The sequence below is a fragment of the Mastacembelus armatus genome, chromosome 23 (assembly GCF_900324485.2).
Source record: "Mastacembelus armatus chromosome 23, fMasArm1.2, whole genome shotgun sequence".
NCBI lineage: Eukaryota > Metazoa > Chordata > Actinopteri > Synbranchiformes > Mastacembelidae > Mastacembelus > Mastacembelus armatus.
This window is the reverse complement of record NC_046655.1, coordinates 67,804-80,613: the sequence shown is the minus strand read 5'-3', so window position 1 is coordinate 80,613 and position 12,810 is coordinate 67,804. Positions and strand designations below refer to the sequence as shown.

The 12,810-nt window shown below is 38.7% G+C and overlaps 1 protein-coding gene across 3 annotated transcripts in view; it reads left to right on the top strand.

Moving 5' to 3' along the window:
* prkdc (protein kinase, DNA-activated, catalytic subunit) overlaps positions 1 to 12,810 on the top strand; it is a 92,446-nt gene that overhangs the window by 63,423 nt on the left and 16,213 nt on the right. For all 3 annotated transcript variants that reach the window (XM_026327234.2, XM_026327233.2, XM_026327235.1), the window contains exons 63-70: positions 4,927 to 5,135; positions 5,576 to 5,714; positions 5,916 to 6,104; positions 9,283 to 9,507; positions 9,630 to 9,738; positions 9,934 to 10,036; positions 10,132 to 10,294; positions 10,389 to 10,563. In XM_026327234.2, coding sequence (XP_026183019.1) covers positions 4,927 to 5,135; positions 5,576 to 5,714; positions 5,916 to 6,104; positions 9,283 to 9,507; positions 9,630 to 9,738; positions 9,934 to 10,036; positions 10,132 to 10,294; positions 10,389 to 10,563 — 1,312 coding nt within the window. The remainder of the gene's footprint in view (positions 1 to 4,926; positions 5,136 to 5,575; positions 5,715 to 5,915; positions 6,105 to 9,282; positions 9,508 to 9,629; positions 9,739 to 9,933; positions 10,037 to 10,131; positions 10,295 to 10,388; positions 10,564 to 12,810) is intronic.

Here is a 12,810-nt window from a genome sequence, read left to right as displayed (position 1 = left end):
TGGTCTGTCCTGCATTATCATTTGAAAGACTTTGAAATACTGCCTTCCAACTCTGCAGCAGGTGGCACTATGGTATCAGGTTTCAGTATCACTTGCTCACTCTCACTGGAAATGTCTTCCACAACAATAATTTACATTAGATGTTAGCACAAGGTAGCTTTCACAATTGTGACCATTATAGTTTTTTTTTTGTTTTTTTTTTAGAACTTAAATTTTATTTGGATTTATTACAACAACAAAGCATTTGCCACATGGGTAACAAATTTAAGCACTTCAGAGGGATATTCAATGAAACACATCCCGCCAATTTTTACAGCAGGCTCTGAAGTTTCTCCAGCACAAAGTCTAGGGTCCATCGCGGCTACAGTGGTGTGAAAAAGTGTTGGCCCCCTTCCTGATTTCTTTTTTTTTTTTTTTTTTTGCATGTTTGTCACACTTTGTTTCAGATCATCAAACAAATTTAAATATTAGTGTGAAAGATAACACAAGTAAACATATCATGTAGTTTTGAAATGAAGGCTTTTATTATTCAGTGAAAACAAAATCCAAAACTACATGGTCCTGTGTGAAAAAATGTTCAGCGAGCCACAGCGTGAGCCATCTACAAATGATGAAAACATGGAACAGTGGAGAACCTTATCAGGAATTACCCCAAGAGCGCAGCGACGACTCATCCAAGAGGTCATAAAAGACCCCACAACAACATCCAAAGAACTGCAGGCCTCACTTGCCTCAGTTAAAGTCACTGTTCATGACTCCACCATAAGAGAGAGACTGAGCAAAAATTGAGTTCCACGACGAAAACTGCTGCTGAGCAAAAAGAACATAAAGGCTCGTCTCAGTTTTGCCAGAAAACATCTTGATGATCCCCAAGACTTTTGGGAAACTACTCTGTGGACTGACTAGACAAAAGTTGAACTTTTTTGGAAGGTGTGTGTCCCATTACATCTGGTGTAAAAGTAACATCGTATTTCAGAAAAAGAACATCATACCAACAGTAAAATGGTGGTAGTGTGATGGTCTGACTTTGGAGTGGCCTAGTCAAAGTCCTGACCTGAATCTGATTGAGATGCTGTGGCATGACCTTAAAAAGGCGGTTCATGCTAGAAAACCCTCCAATGTGGCTGAATTACAACAATTCTGCAAAGATGAGTGGGCCAAAATTCCTCCACAGTGCTGTAACAGACTGATTGCAAGTTATCGCAAACGCTTGATTGCAGTTGTTGCTGCTAAGGGTGGCCCAACCAGTTATTAGGTTTAGGGGGCAAACACTTTTTCACACAGGGCCATGTAGTTTTGGATTTTGTTTTCCCTTAATAAAAACCTTCATTTAAAAACTGCATGATGTTTACTTGTGTTATCTTTGACTAATATTTAAATTTGTTTGATGATCTGAAACATTAAGTGTGACAAACATGCAAAACAAAAAGAAATCAGGAAGGGGGCCATCTTGGTTTTGCCTGAAAGTGCTTGTGTTGGGTCATTGACAGAAATGTGTTATATAATTTAGTTATCAGTTTTTTTTATCCCCTCCTCCCTTTTCAGTTTGATCTAGTGAGTTCTGTATCGATGTGGGGTTTAATTTATTTTTCTATTCCTTGTTTGTCTGGTCAAAAAGGACCGTAACTGTAAATATCTAAAGAAATCGAATTTTTGGAGTTTAAAATTGACTAGTTAGTTGATGTAAAAACACAATCCCATGATCAGCCCATTTTATAAAGGCCTTATCTAAGGTAGCAGGAGTGAAGGTCTTCATATGCCCAATACTTAAGAGAGCTGAAAGTGTTTTCAGTAACTTAATACCATATGCCCAATACTTAAGAGAGCTGAAAGTGTTTTCAGTAACTTACTTGTACTTTGTTCCAAATCTTTAGTTTGGCTTTAGTTCACAATGCCATAGCCTTAATTGGAATGTCCAGCAGTACGTGTAGCGGCACATTGTTTGGTTGATGCTCAGTAAATGGCCTTATACTTGTATAGCACTTTTCTACACTCAAGTGTACTCAAAGCGCTTTTACACTTGTCCATTCACCCACTCGCTCACACAAATACTCACACATTCATACACCAGTGGAACAGCCACCGGGGGCAACTTGGGATTCAGTGTCTTGTGGTTGTTCACTACTGTTCTCTAACAAACCTCTGAGAGCTTCACAGAACAGCTGCATTTATACCTAGATTAAATTACACACAAATGGACTCTATTTACAAATTAGGTGACTTCTGATATATTGCTCTTATCTGTACAATCAAAACTGATGGAGGAATTTAAGTTTAAGTAATGCCACAAAAGACGCCGGCGCATTTGTTGACCCAAAGAGGGTTAACATTTATATTTCACCTTAAAAACTGTTTACCGTGTCAATGTTTGGTATCTGACTAGACAGTTATATTTTCATTTTGACATACTCTTAACACATTAGCCCCAAATACACAAAAACAATAAATCTGAGTTCAGACACTAAGTTCAGTAGTTGCTTCATTTCACAAAGGAAAACACTCTTATGTAAATTTGCAAAAAGGTCTCTCTCTATCTGCATCACCAGACACCTTCTAATTTGTGTAGTATTACATGTGGATAATCTTTTCTTTTTTTTTTTTTTAAATCTTTTATTAACTCTGGTTTTACTTGGTCTAGCAACATCAAGTAAATACTGTTTAATTTCACATCACTTCAGCCTGCAAGAGAAGTGGTTTTCTCTTGGATCCAGCTACAAATTACAGCACGTTTCATTCCCTTTCTTTGAAGTTTTGCCGACTTCATCAAACAACAAGCTACTGTAAGATATGATTCAAGCAGATATTTATCTAAAAACAGACAAGAGCTCTTGGTGACCAAATAGAATCATCAGTGCACAAAACAGATATCCTTCATACTACTCCTTTTGTCATAGACAAACATGATGTTAAAAACAATAATTAATGAGATATGGTGCCTCATTCATAGAAAACCTCATCTATTCAGAAAGTGCTGGGCTTTCTGTGACAAGTCTTAGACTGTGGGCTCCAATTTTCTCTGATAAGGACTGGCTGTTATTTTAATGTATCTCACACAAGTCATTTCGTGCAAAGGGACCAAATAATGTAACGAATTTAAATATGTACACTTAATGAAGGTTTATTATGTCTAGTTTATGAATATCATAAACCATTTTAATAATTTGGGGCACCGGATCCTTTTTTGGCGGATCAACCAGTCAATTAATGAGTAATACAGGATATCAGTCTACAATCTGAGGGAGAGTTCTCCTGATTCATTGACGTATTTACTGTGTGAAATAACATCAATGATGCCACCCATGTCTTTTTAAGATTTATTCAGTTATATACATGGTATATAACATATATACAAGGTATACATTTACATTGGGGGAAATGGAGGGAGAAGTGATCTAAGAAATTAGCTGAATTAACGAATAAAACATAAGTCTAATCATAGGTTGTTTGCAGTGGTGGAAAAGAAATGTGAGATGGTCAGCTGCAGGACAGCCACAAGCAAGAAGAATGTCTTCGTTCCTCCTATGCTGGGCAGTAAAACAATGGTTCTCCTCAGGGAGAGGGTCTCTGAGTCTGGAAATCTCTTAGCTTTCTTTGAATCTGTCTGGAACTTTGTCCATTTCTGTTCACTTTGGGGTGCTCAGTTCCCCAGAGTTCAGTTCCAAGTGTTCATTCTCAAGTCTGCTTCAAGTTCCAGTTCTGTGGTTCGGTTCTTGTTCTTTTCTCTTTCTCGGGTGTGTATGCCTGTGTAATGTGTTTTTGTGTCTTGCTGTGCTGGACGGGGGAATCCATCTGGTTCGTCCTTCATTGCGCATAACACGATGTGATTGGTCCAGGAAGTTCTCCATATTTGTTTCAGTCTCCTGACTGTGATGGACAGTCTCACTAATCTCTGAATCAGGAGATTACTCTATTCTTTAAGTGTTGTATGTTTTAAGACCGTTTTTTTAAGATGGGAACAATTTCTTTTTCCACCCAGCAAAGTTTAAACACATGACAAACTTAATAACTAATCAAAGTCAGTCTGAATAGTTCAGCAAAAACATAAATGAAAATTAATAAAACTTCATAGTTATATAAGCAGGAATAACATAAACAATAGCACAGCTACTATATCACACCTTAGTCTGATAGTGATGCTCTGTAGGTCTGGTCACACATGTTACATGTTTATCAACCAAAGCAGGTATATAAGGACAGGATATGAAGACTAGTTCATAAGTCACCGTATAGGTTTCAGGCCTTGCCTGAAAAGGGAATAGTCTTAAGGTATTTATGGCAGGAGGTGAGCAGGGGGAGTCTGTTCGTTAAGAGGGGTTCTCTTTGTGAGGGGCTGTTGGCCTGCTCTTTGTCAAACGGGGAGTCTTGATATTGCAGTACTTGTACCATCCCCGGTTGATTATCTTAGTGGGTCACAGAGTTTCATAGTCATAAATTGTCAGAGGATATAACTCCTGCCTCAATCAGGAATGTCGATCATATTCTCCTGCCTTTGGTTCACTACATCTGTGTCACAGGACAGAATGACAAAAATGAATACTAAATATAACAGTGTCAAGTGCAAACATGTACCAAGCCAGTGTGTCAATGTGTTTTGTCATGTGTGTTGGATTGTAGTACAGTTTTTTCTGGAATGTAGGCTAAAACAAAAGTGTTGATTCTGTTTCCACATTACTCTTTTCTCTATTCATTGTGTTTTCTATGGTGTACCATACTTGGCCCTTGTTATATTAGAGGTTTTGTATTTATAGAAAAACACATTTTGCAAGATGGGAGATCACCAGTGTTCATCTTTGTATACCTGCCTACAAATGCTCCAGATACTGTAGTGCCTTGCTTTTATATAGCTTTATTATCATATACAAAATGCTTATTGAGGCTAAGCTTAAAGCTGATAAACTGTCTATATTCTGCTGTTTGTTTTGTTAGGACATGTGCTACCAGCATAAAGCTTTACAACACCTTGATCCAGCAGCAATCAGCTCCACTAGCCTGGTGAGTATGCAGCAGCCATCAGGCATCCTGCTCCTGGAGGAGAGTTTGCTGGATACCAGTGTCCAAGATGAACCACCAGCCAAACGGTTCAGAGGACATCAAGAAGTCCCCAGAGACATCAATAAATGGATTCACCTTGCAAGGTATTACAGTGCTAGTTCTATATTTGGTTTGTGGTGGAGTGTACTAAGTGAAATGCTACAAATTAAAATGTATATTTAATATACAAACCTTTCCTGAAGGTGTACTTGTGCAGATGAAACTGTTGAAACGGTCTTCCCTATTCAGTACATACTCATTGTACCTGGGTTGACAAAACTGTATGTAACTGTAAGCAACGGGTGTTGCAAAATTTATAAATGGATCAATGCACTGATCCTCTTAGGTCTGTTTTAGCACAAATTTATTTTCTATTGTTTCCTTTTTTTTCTAGAGGGACACTGATATACATTAAATGTGGACTAACATAATTTGTCACGATGTTACTATCAGGAGTGCCATTACCTTTATAAACCAGTGATTTTTGGATCAAGTTAATTAAGTGTAAGTCTATCTGTGCTCTTTTTATTTCTCTGTTTTCAAGGCTTTACAGATCTTTGAACAATTATGATGTAATGCGCAGTATCTTTGGTGGTAAAGTTGGGATGAAGTCAATCACCTGTGATGCACTTGAGGCTGAAGCCAACAGTGACTTTGCAGAAGCTGTAAAGCTTTACAATGAGGTATATACGTCATGGTTTCATCTGCAACACTTGAAAATGGAGTAAATATAATGTAGAAATAATAATCACAAAATTTATTATGATTATGTAGCATGTCAGTGCACATGATTAATGTATATTATATATTTCATAGTAATGTAGTATTAGTCATCCAGGTTTGATAAAAGGCTGAGAAGAATGCAAATTTGTCTTTACTGGAAGGCTCTGAACACTGAGGACTGGAGTGATGGAGAGCCCACTAACTCTGAAAAGGACTTCTGGGAAATGGCAGCTATGCAGTGCTACAGTCATCTGACAGAGTGGAAATCTCTTGAGTACTGTTCCACTGTGTACATTGATGAAAATTCCCCACCCAACCTCGAGAGGATGTGGTCAGAGCCTCTATACCAGGTGAAAGAAAACACATTTTACAGTTTTGGAATTTTCAGTCGTATATCAGTAATGGTATCTGCCAGGTTTTAATTCCACCTAATAGGGAATTAAGATTGCTTTATGGAATCTCAGCTCTCCATCGCATGCAGATTTCTTTCCCACACTCTTTAGTAATGCACTACTGTTATTGGGAGTTAAAATTCACCAGAGAAGAAAATGAATGCCAACACTCACTCCAAACTTTGTTTCAGACTTTACCTGCACTTTGAAGTCTGCAGTATAGCTCTTTCTTTAGGGCAGCATTTTCACTGGTGTTACACTAGGTGTTGTAGTTTAGTGTGAACATAAGCTTTTCTACTTTTTCAGAGGTAGAAATATTATCTCCAATTGAGTCAAGAGTGTCATCTAAGGCTAGTGACTACTTCACAAAATCACAGTAAATATACATATATAAGTTGGTATAAGTCGCAGGACAAGCCACAGGAATAAAGTGTGACTTAAAGTCCGGAAAATACGGTAATTATAGTGTTAAAGGTGTGGATAGGGACACAGCCATGGGTGAAGAGAGTAAAGAGGGCAGGGCTGAACAGTCTTGTGGTGCACTAGTGTTCAAGAGTATGATGAATGCCGTCAGGATCCTAATCATGACATTCTGTGGCATGTTAGTATGAAAGTTCATAATCCATGAACAAAGTGAGGTGGAGATTCCAACATTAATGAGTTTGATAACCAGTTTATGGGGGATTTAACATTACAGCAGAGCTGAAAGAGCTGAAATCCATGAAGAGAATCCTAACATTTGTGTTAGGGTTAGGGTAGGGACTAAGACAGGGCTGTATGAAGTGCCATGGAGATGGCATCCTGTGTGGATCTGTTTGCTTGATATGCAAACTAATAACTGTCTCTAGAGATGTTCTCTTTGGTATGGGATAGTATAATCTTCTCAAAGCACTTCATAATCACTTGGGTGGTAATCACTGAAGTTGGTGATGGCAAACTTTTTGGGCACAGGAATAATGGTGGTAGCTTTGGGGCAGGTGGACATTGCAGCTAGCTTGATAACGTCCTGAGGGATGGTGTCATCCAGCCAGGTCTTAATGTCTTTACACACCAGGAACAACGCGAAAAAACTTTTGTAGGCGAATGAAACGCACCACAACAGGTCACATCAAACGTGATGCGAATATGCTACTGCAGCTTCTCAAAGGTCGCGCTACAAATAACGGATTCCTCATCCAGCGACGATGACCTTGTGCAGATTTTACTAAACAAAAGCATAAAAAAATAAAATGTGTGTTGGACCCAATAGAACAGTCGCTATATAATAATCCCACTCATCATGCAGTGTTTGTCAGTAACTAGTGTCTCTATTTTAGCAGGATAGTAACAGAAAATGTGGTGGCCGTATTCTGTCATGATTCTCAATTAATTTTAATAAACTGTAACGTTATGTTTTACATTACTAATTATTGTAATCTATTAATAATATTAAATGTTGTAAGGTTTTGCCTGTAGATGACTGTAGCATGAAAACTAAAACTTGTTGGCAAGGGGTTTCACATAGTTAATGCAAAATACTCAGTAGGATATAAACAGACTGCTGTCATAGCGAAGCCTTGCAGCTGTATTTTTCCATACATTGTCCTTATACTCATTGCCTTTGTAAGAACAATCTTATCTGTTCAAAAAATATTATTGATGCACGAAAACAAATTCTTAGGAAATTCGCCTCTGGTGTATAAAGGCCTGAAATAAATGTCAAACATTTCCTCACGCTGCGTAACATAAGCCTTATTTTGTTGATATTGTTGATGAGCGCCTAACTGTTTGCTAGAAAGAGATTTGATTAAGTCGGTTGGTAGGGGGGCTCTTGGCTTAGCAATGCCGGCCACTCCTCTTGCTCTGCCTCTGCCTTCTTCTCTTCTCAACATCACTTCTTACTAGTCCTTGTCTGTATGAAGGTAGCATTGCTGGGCTTTCCAGAACATAAGATTTCTGGTGGGATTGAGCTCTGTTATTCAGAGGTCCACTAAGGAGGAGATCTGCTTGCTCATAACATATGAGTATATATAACGTATATGTCCTTTGACTGTGTAGAATGAAAGTCATGAAAAGATATTTAATAATAATAATTAAGTTACCGCTGTAACTGGCTATCAGTCTGTATGTTCATGTTTTTTCTCATTTGGGGTAAATCGTAGTGAATTCCCCAATTCAGCCTAGGTGTAAGGAGGGAGGGTGTGTTGAGGACCACACTTAAATGTGAATGAAATCCTCCAGCCCTGTTTTGTTATCTTAAAATTGACGTCCCCCTACACAGCAAAAATCACCAGTGATGAATAAACTCTGTTAATTTAACACCGTGTATATACTTCTATCATCTATATATAAAAACATTTTAGTGTTGATTTAACACTGGCTATTTTGCTGTGTGCTGTTTACCCGATGAGCATGTACAAATTGCACCTGCCAATATGTCGATACATGTCAGTAAAATGTTTTGCTGCCGAAAGTCAGTTTTCTGACTATAGCTTAAATTTAATTTACTTAACGGGTTTTTTATGTGCCGTTTCACAGTAAAAAAATAAAGGTAATTGCGACCTCAATCTCAGAGCACATCTAAGTGGGAGTGAACTCACATTTCCTGCACGAAAATGCATTGTTGTTCACCTTCACTAACACTTCTCTATTGTGCCTGGGTGTTCATGTTGCTGTAGAAAAAAGCAGTGTTATTCATTCAAAAAGTATGTCATATCAAAATAAAAAGATATGTTCAGTCAGGTATCCTGACTTCTCTCCTCCCACCTTTTGTCTGTGAGCCATCATCCTAGTAGGAGCAGTTCCAAAACTCTCCTGCAACTTGACCACCATAAGGGAGCATGCAAGCTTGGTTTGTCTTCCCTTTTTGTTTTGCTTTGCATTTTTCTTCCAATTTAAGACCTACACCACAGGTCTCTAACTTCAGGCAAGTCCAGTTAGCACCTATGGCATCTACGGACTTCTGAATAAATGTTATTGTATAATATAACATGATAACAGCATTGAAGAATGACATATGCTTAAAGTGCTGTGGTGATCCAGTATACAAGATGATGAAATGTATGAAAGTATTTTTCATGAAAATGTCTGTTTTAAACATTGTTACAGTTACCAGTTAAATGCCCTGTACTGCTTTCTAACATGACTTTTGTGCCAGGAAATATACCTGCCGCACATGATTCGAAGCATGCTAAAGCAGCTACAGCTGGGTGAGGGGGACCAAACTCTTCTCAGCTTCATTGACAAAGCCATGAAGGTGGAGGAGTGCAAAAAGCTCCTGGAAAGTCATTACAGCCAAGAGCTAAGCTTGCTTTACATCCTGCAAGAGGACTATGACCGTGCCAAATACTACATCAACTATGCCATTCAGCTCTTCATGGAGGTCAGCTGTTATACTTTTTTTTTTTTTTTTGGTCCATACTACTAACTCTCCAGAAGTACGTGTAGAATATACAGAAATGGTTATTTGGGCAGAAATTAGGCTAATCTCTTTGTGTCATCTAGAGTTATGCCAGTGTGGATACACTGCTGACTCAAAGTCGGCTGACCACTCTGCAGTCAGTGCAAGCCTTAACTGAGATTCAGGACTTCCTGCTGTTCATCAAAGGAGAGGGTATGTTGATGCTGTCTTCAAAACTCAATGAATGTTAAAAAAAATGGAACAGTTAAAATATTAGTTTCTACTCTTCCCTAAATGGGGTTTTCTGTAAACTTTTGCAGTCATGCAGAATAATATCTGTTTGCTATAGTTTGAGTGCAATTTATTGTCTTTCTTTCAAAATTTAGTAAATTTCTTTATGTTCATTAGTGTCTGTGGGCTCCATTAAGCAGCTGATCAGATTATGGAAAGAGCGATATCCTGATGCTAAAGTCGATCCAATGAACGTATGGGATGATATCATTACATCTCGGTAAAAAGAACAGATTTTAAAGATATTACTTACAAATCTTTTGTATTGTGAAATAACAAAATGTGACAGTCTCAATCTTGATCTCTACTGTTCAGATGTTTTTTCTTGGACAAGATTAGAGAAAACCAGAGAGGCAACATTCCCCTTGACAGTATTGACGTGGATGTTTCAGAAGACCCAGCATGTGTAGTTGATACACTGGTAAATGACTGCAAGTTCAGCATGAAGCTAAAAATGGCTAATAGCGCATTAAAGCAGGTGAAGAAACAATTTTCTTTTGAACTGTGGAAATTAGTTTTTGTTGTCATGTGGTAAACTCTAGCATATCTTTGACACACTAATTTTGTTTCAGAATAACTTTCCCGTTGCTACAAAGTTGCTGAAGGAGCTTCATCGAGAAGCCAAAACAAACAGAGGCTGGTTGATACAGTGGGTCCACAGTTTTAGCTGCTATAACCATAAACGCTCGCAGACCCAGGATCCGATGGAGCAAATCAACGCCATGCTAAAGATTATCCCACTTCTGGGTAAGAAAGGAAAAGAACTGATCTTTATTACACAACCAAGAATGACAAACACCTATAAACATGAGTACTGTAGGGGAGACCGGGTATGGTTGTAACACTTTTTGCTTCAATACCTCTAACTCACTGAATTTTTGAGTTAGAATTCTCAAACTTTTATACAGAATACCCACATTTGTTGACTACAATTCAAGCGCCTGCAAGAGTATCACAGACCTTGTGAGTTGATGTCAAATACATGGTGTTCCTTTGTTACAACCTACCCCACTACCGGGGTAGGTTGTAACACATACTGGGGTATGTTGTAACAGTAGGCAAAAAAAGAAAAAACAGAGGCCACACAATGTGATAGTCTTCAAATAGTCTTTAATGAGGTTTATTGAAATCAGAGAACAATCCAGAACAATGTCTGTCTCTTTCTCAGTCAGTCAGTCAGTCCATACTACAGGTCTGCTGCCTGAGTCAAATAGTCAGCCAACTTTTTCTCTTGCATCTCAGAGAAAACATTGTTGTTGCTCCGGTAACCTACACTGTGAAGGTCACTGGACCCCTGGTCTCTCAGCTTCTGCAATGATTTGGAGTATCTGCTCAGTGTTACATGGCAGATCCCATGTGCCTTCGCAACTGATCTGACTGACTTGTGCATATAGTCTGCCTTTCCTTGTGACCTCATCAGATGCTACTTTTAAAACATTGGCAGGCACACCTCTGTCAGTCTTTCTCTTCCACTGCCTAGGCATTCTGTAAATCTATTAAAATGAAGAAAGTGGTGTTAGTTGTATGTAAGGGGATGGTTGTAACACTATTTAAAGATGTGTTACAACCCACCCCTGTCAGCCATTGTTTAGCTAACTGTATTAGCTCAGTGACTTGAAATTATCAGGGAAAAAGTGCATCACATTTAGCCTGAGAAACCACAACTTCATCTAATGTAAGTCATATGATTATAACTGCAAAAGTTTAAGTACTAAACAAATTTTTTTTCTTGGTCAAAATAGCTACTTTTTTATCTCAAAATCAGTTTTTTTTCTGTAGAATCTGCATGTGTATGTTTCCAGCCTTGACAACTACCCCGTGCGATTGGGAAGGAAGCAGACAAACACTGATATGATCATATGCCTCCTACCTTATCCCTGATTGGTGGAAGTGGTGGTGTTACAACTCTCCCCATGTTACAACCATACCCGGTCTCCCCTACTCTAAAAATATAATAAAATATTAGCTCTACTATGGTAACTTTTCTTTAATCGTATTTTCAATTCACATTTAACTCACACCTAACAACAGGTGGAGTTGGAGTGGGCTTCAGTAATTGCCAATCAAATCAGTTCCTCTTATTCCCTTTATAAAGTACCACATAAAACCTGCTACATAGCTAAGCAGACAGCTATCTGTCCCATCCCAGGCACAGAGCCCAATGTGTGTTGAAAGACACCTGTGGTACGTATTCCAAGTTATATGTTGACTTTGCAGTCACCTACAGTGGGTACGGAAAGTATTCAGACCCCTTTAAATTTTTCACTCTTTGTGTCATTGCAGCCATTTGTCAAAATCAAAAAAGTTCCTTTTATTTCTCATTAATGTACACTCAGCACCCCATCTTGACAGAAAAAAACAGAAATGTAGAAATTTTTGCAAATTTATTAAAAAAGAAAAACTGAAATATCACATGGTCATAAGTATTCAGACCCTTTGCAGTGACACTCATATTTAACTCACATGCTGTCCATTTCTTCTGATCCTCCTTGAGATGGTTCTACTCCTTCATTGGAGTCCAGCTGTGTTTAATTAAACTAATTGGACTTGATTAGGAAAGGCACACACCTGTCTATATAAGACCTTACAGCTCTCAGTGCATGTCAGAGCAAATGAGAATCATGAGGTCGAAGGAACTGCCCAAGGAGCTCAGAGACAGAATTGTGGCAAGGCACAGATCTGGCCAAGGTTACAAAAGAATTTCTGCAGCACTCAAGGTTCCTAAGAGCACAGTGGCCTCCATAATCCTCAAATGGAAAAAGTTTGGGACGACCAGAACTCTTCCTAGACCTGGCCGTCCAGCCAAACTGAGCAATCGTGGGAGAAGAGCCTTGGTGAGAGAGGTAAAGAAGAACCCAAAGATCACTGTGGCTGAGCTCCAGAGATGCAGTAGGGAGATGGGAGAAAGTTCCACAAAGTCAACTATCACTGCAGCCCTCCACCAGTCAGGGCTTTATGGCAGAGTGGCCTGACAGAAGCCTCTCCTCAGTGCAA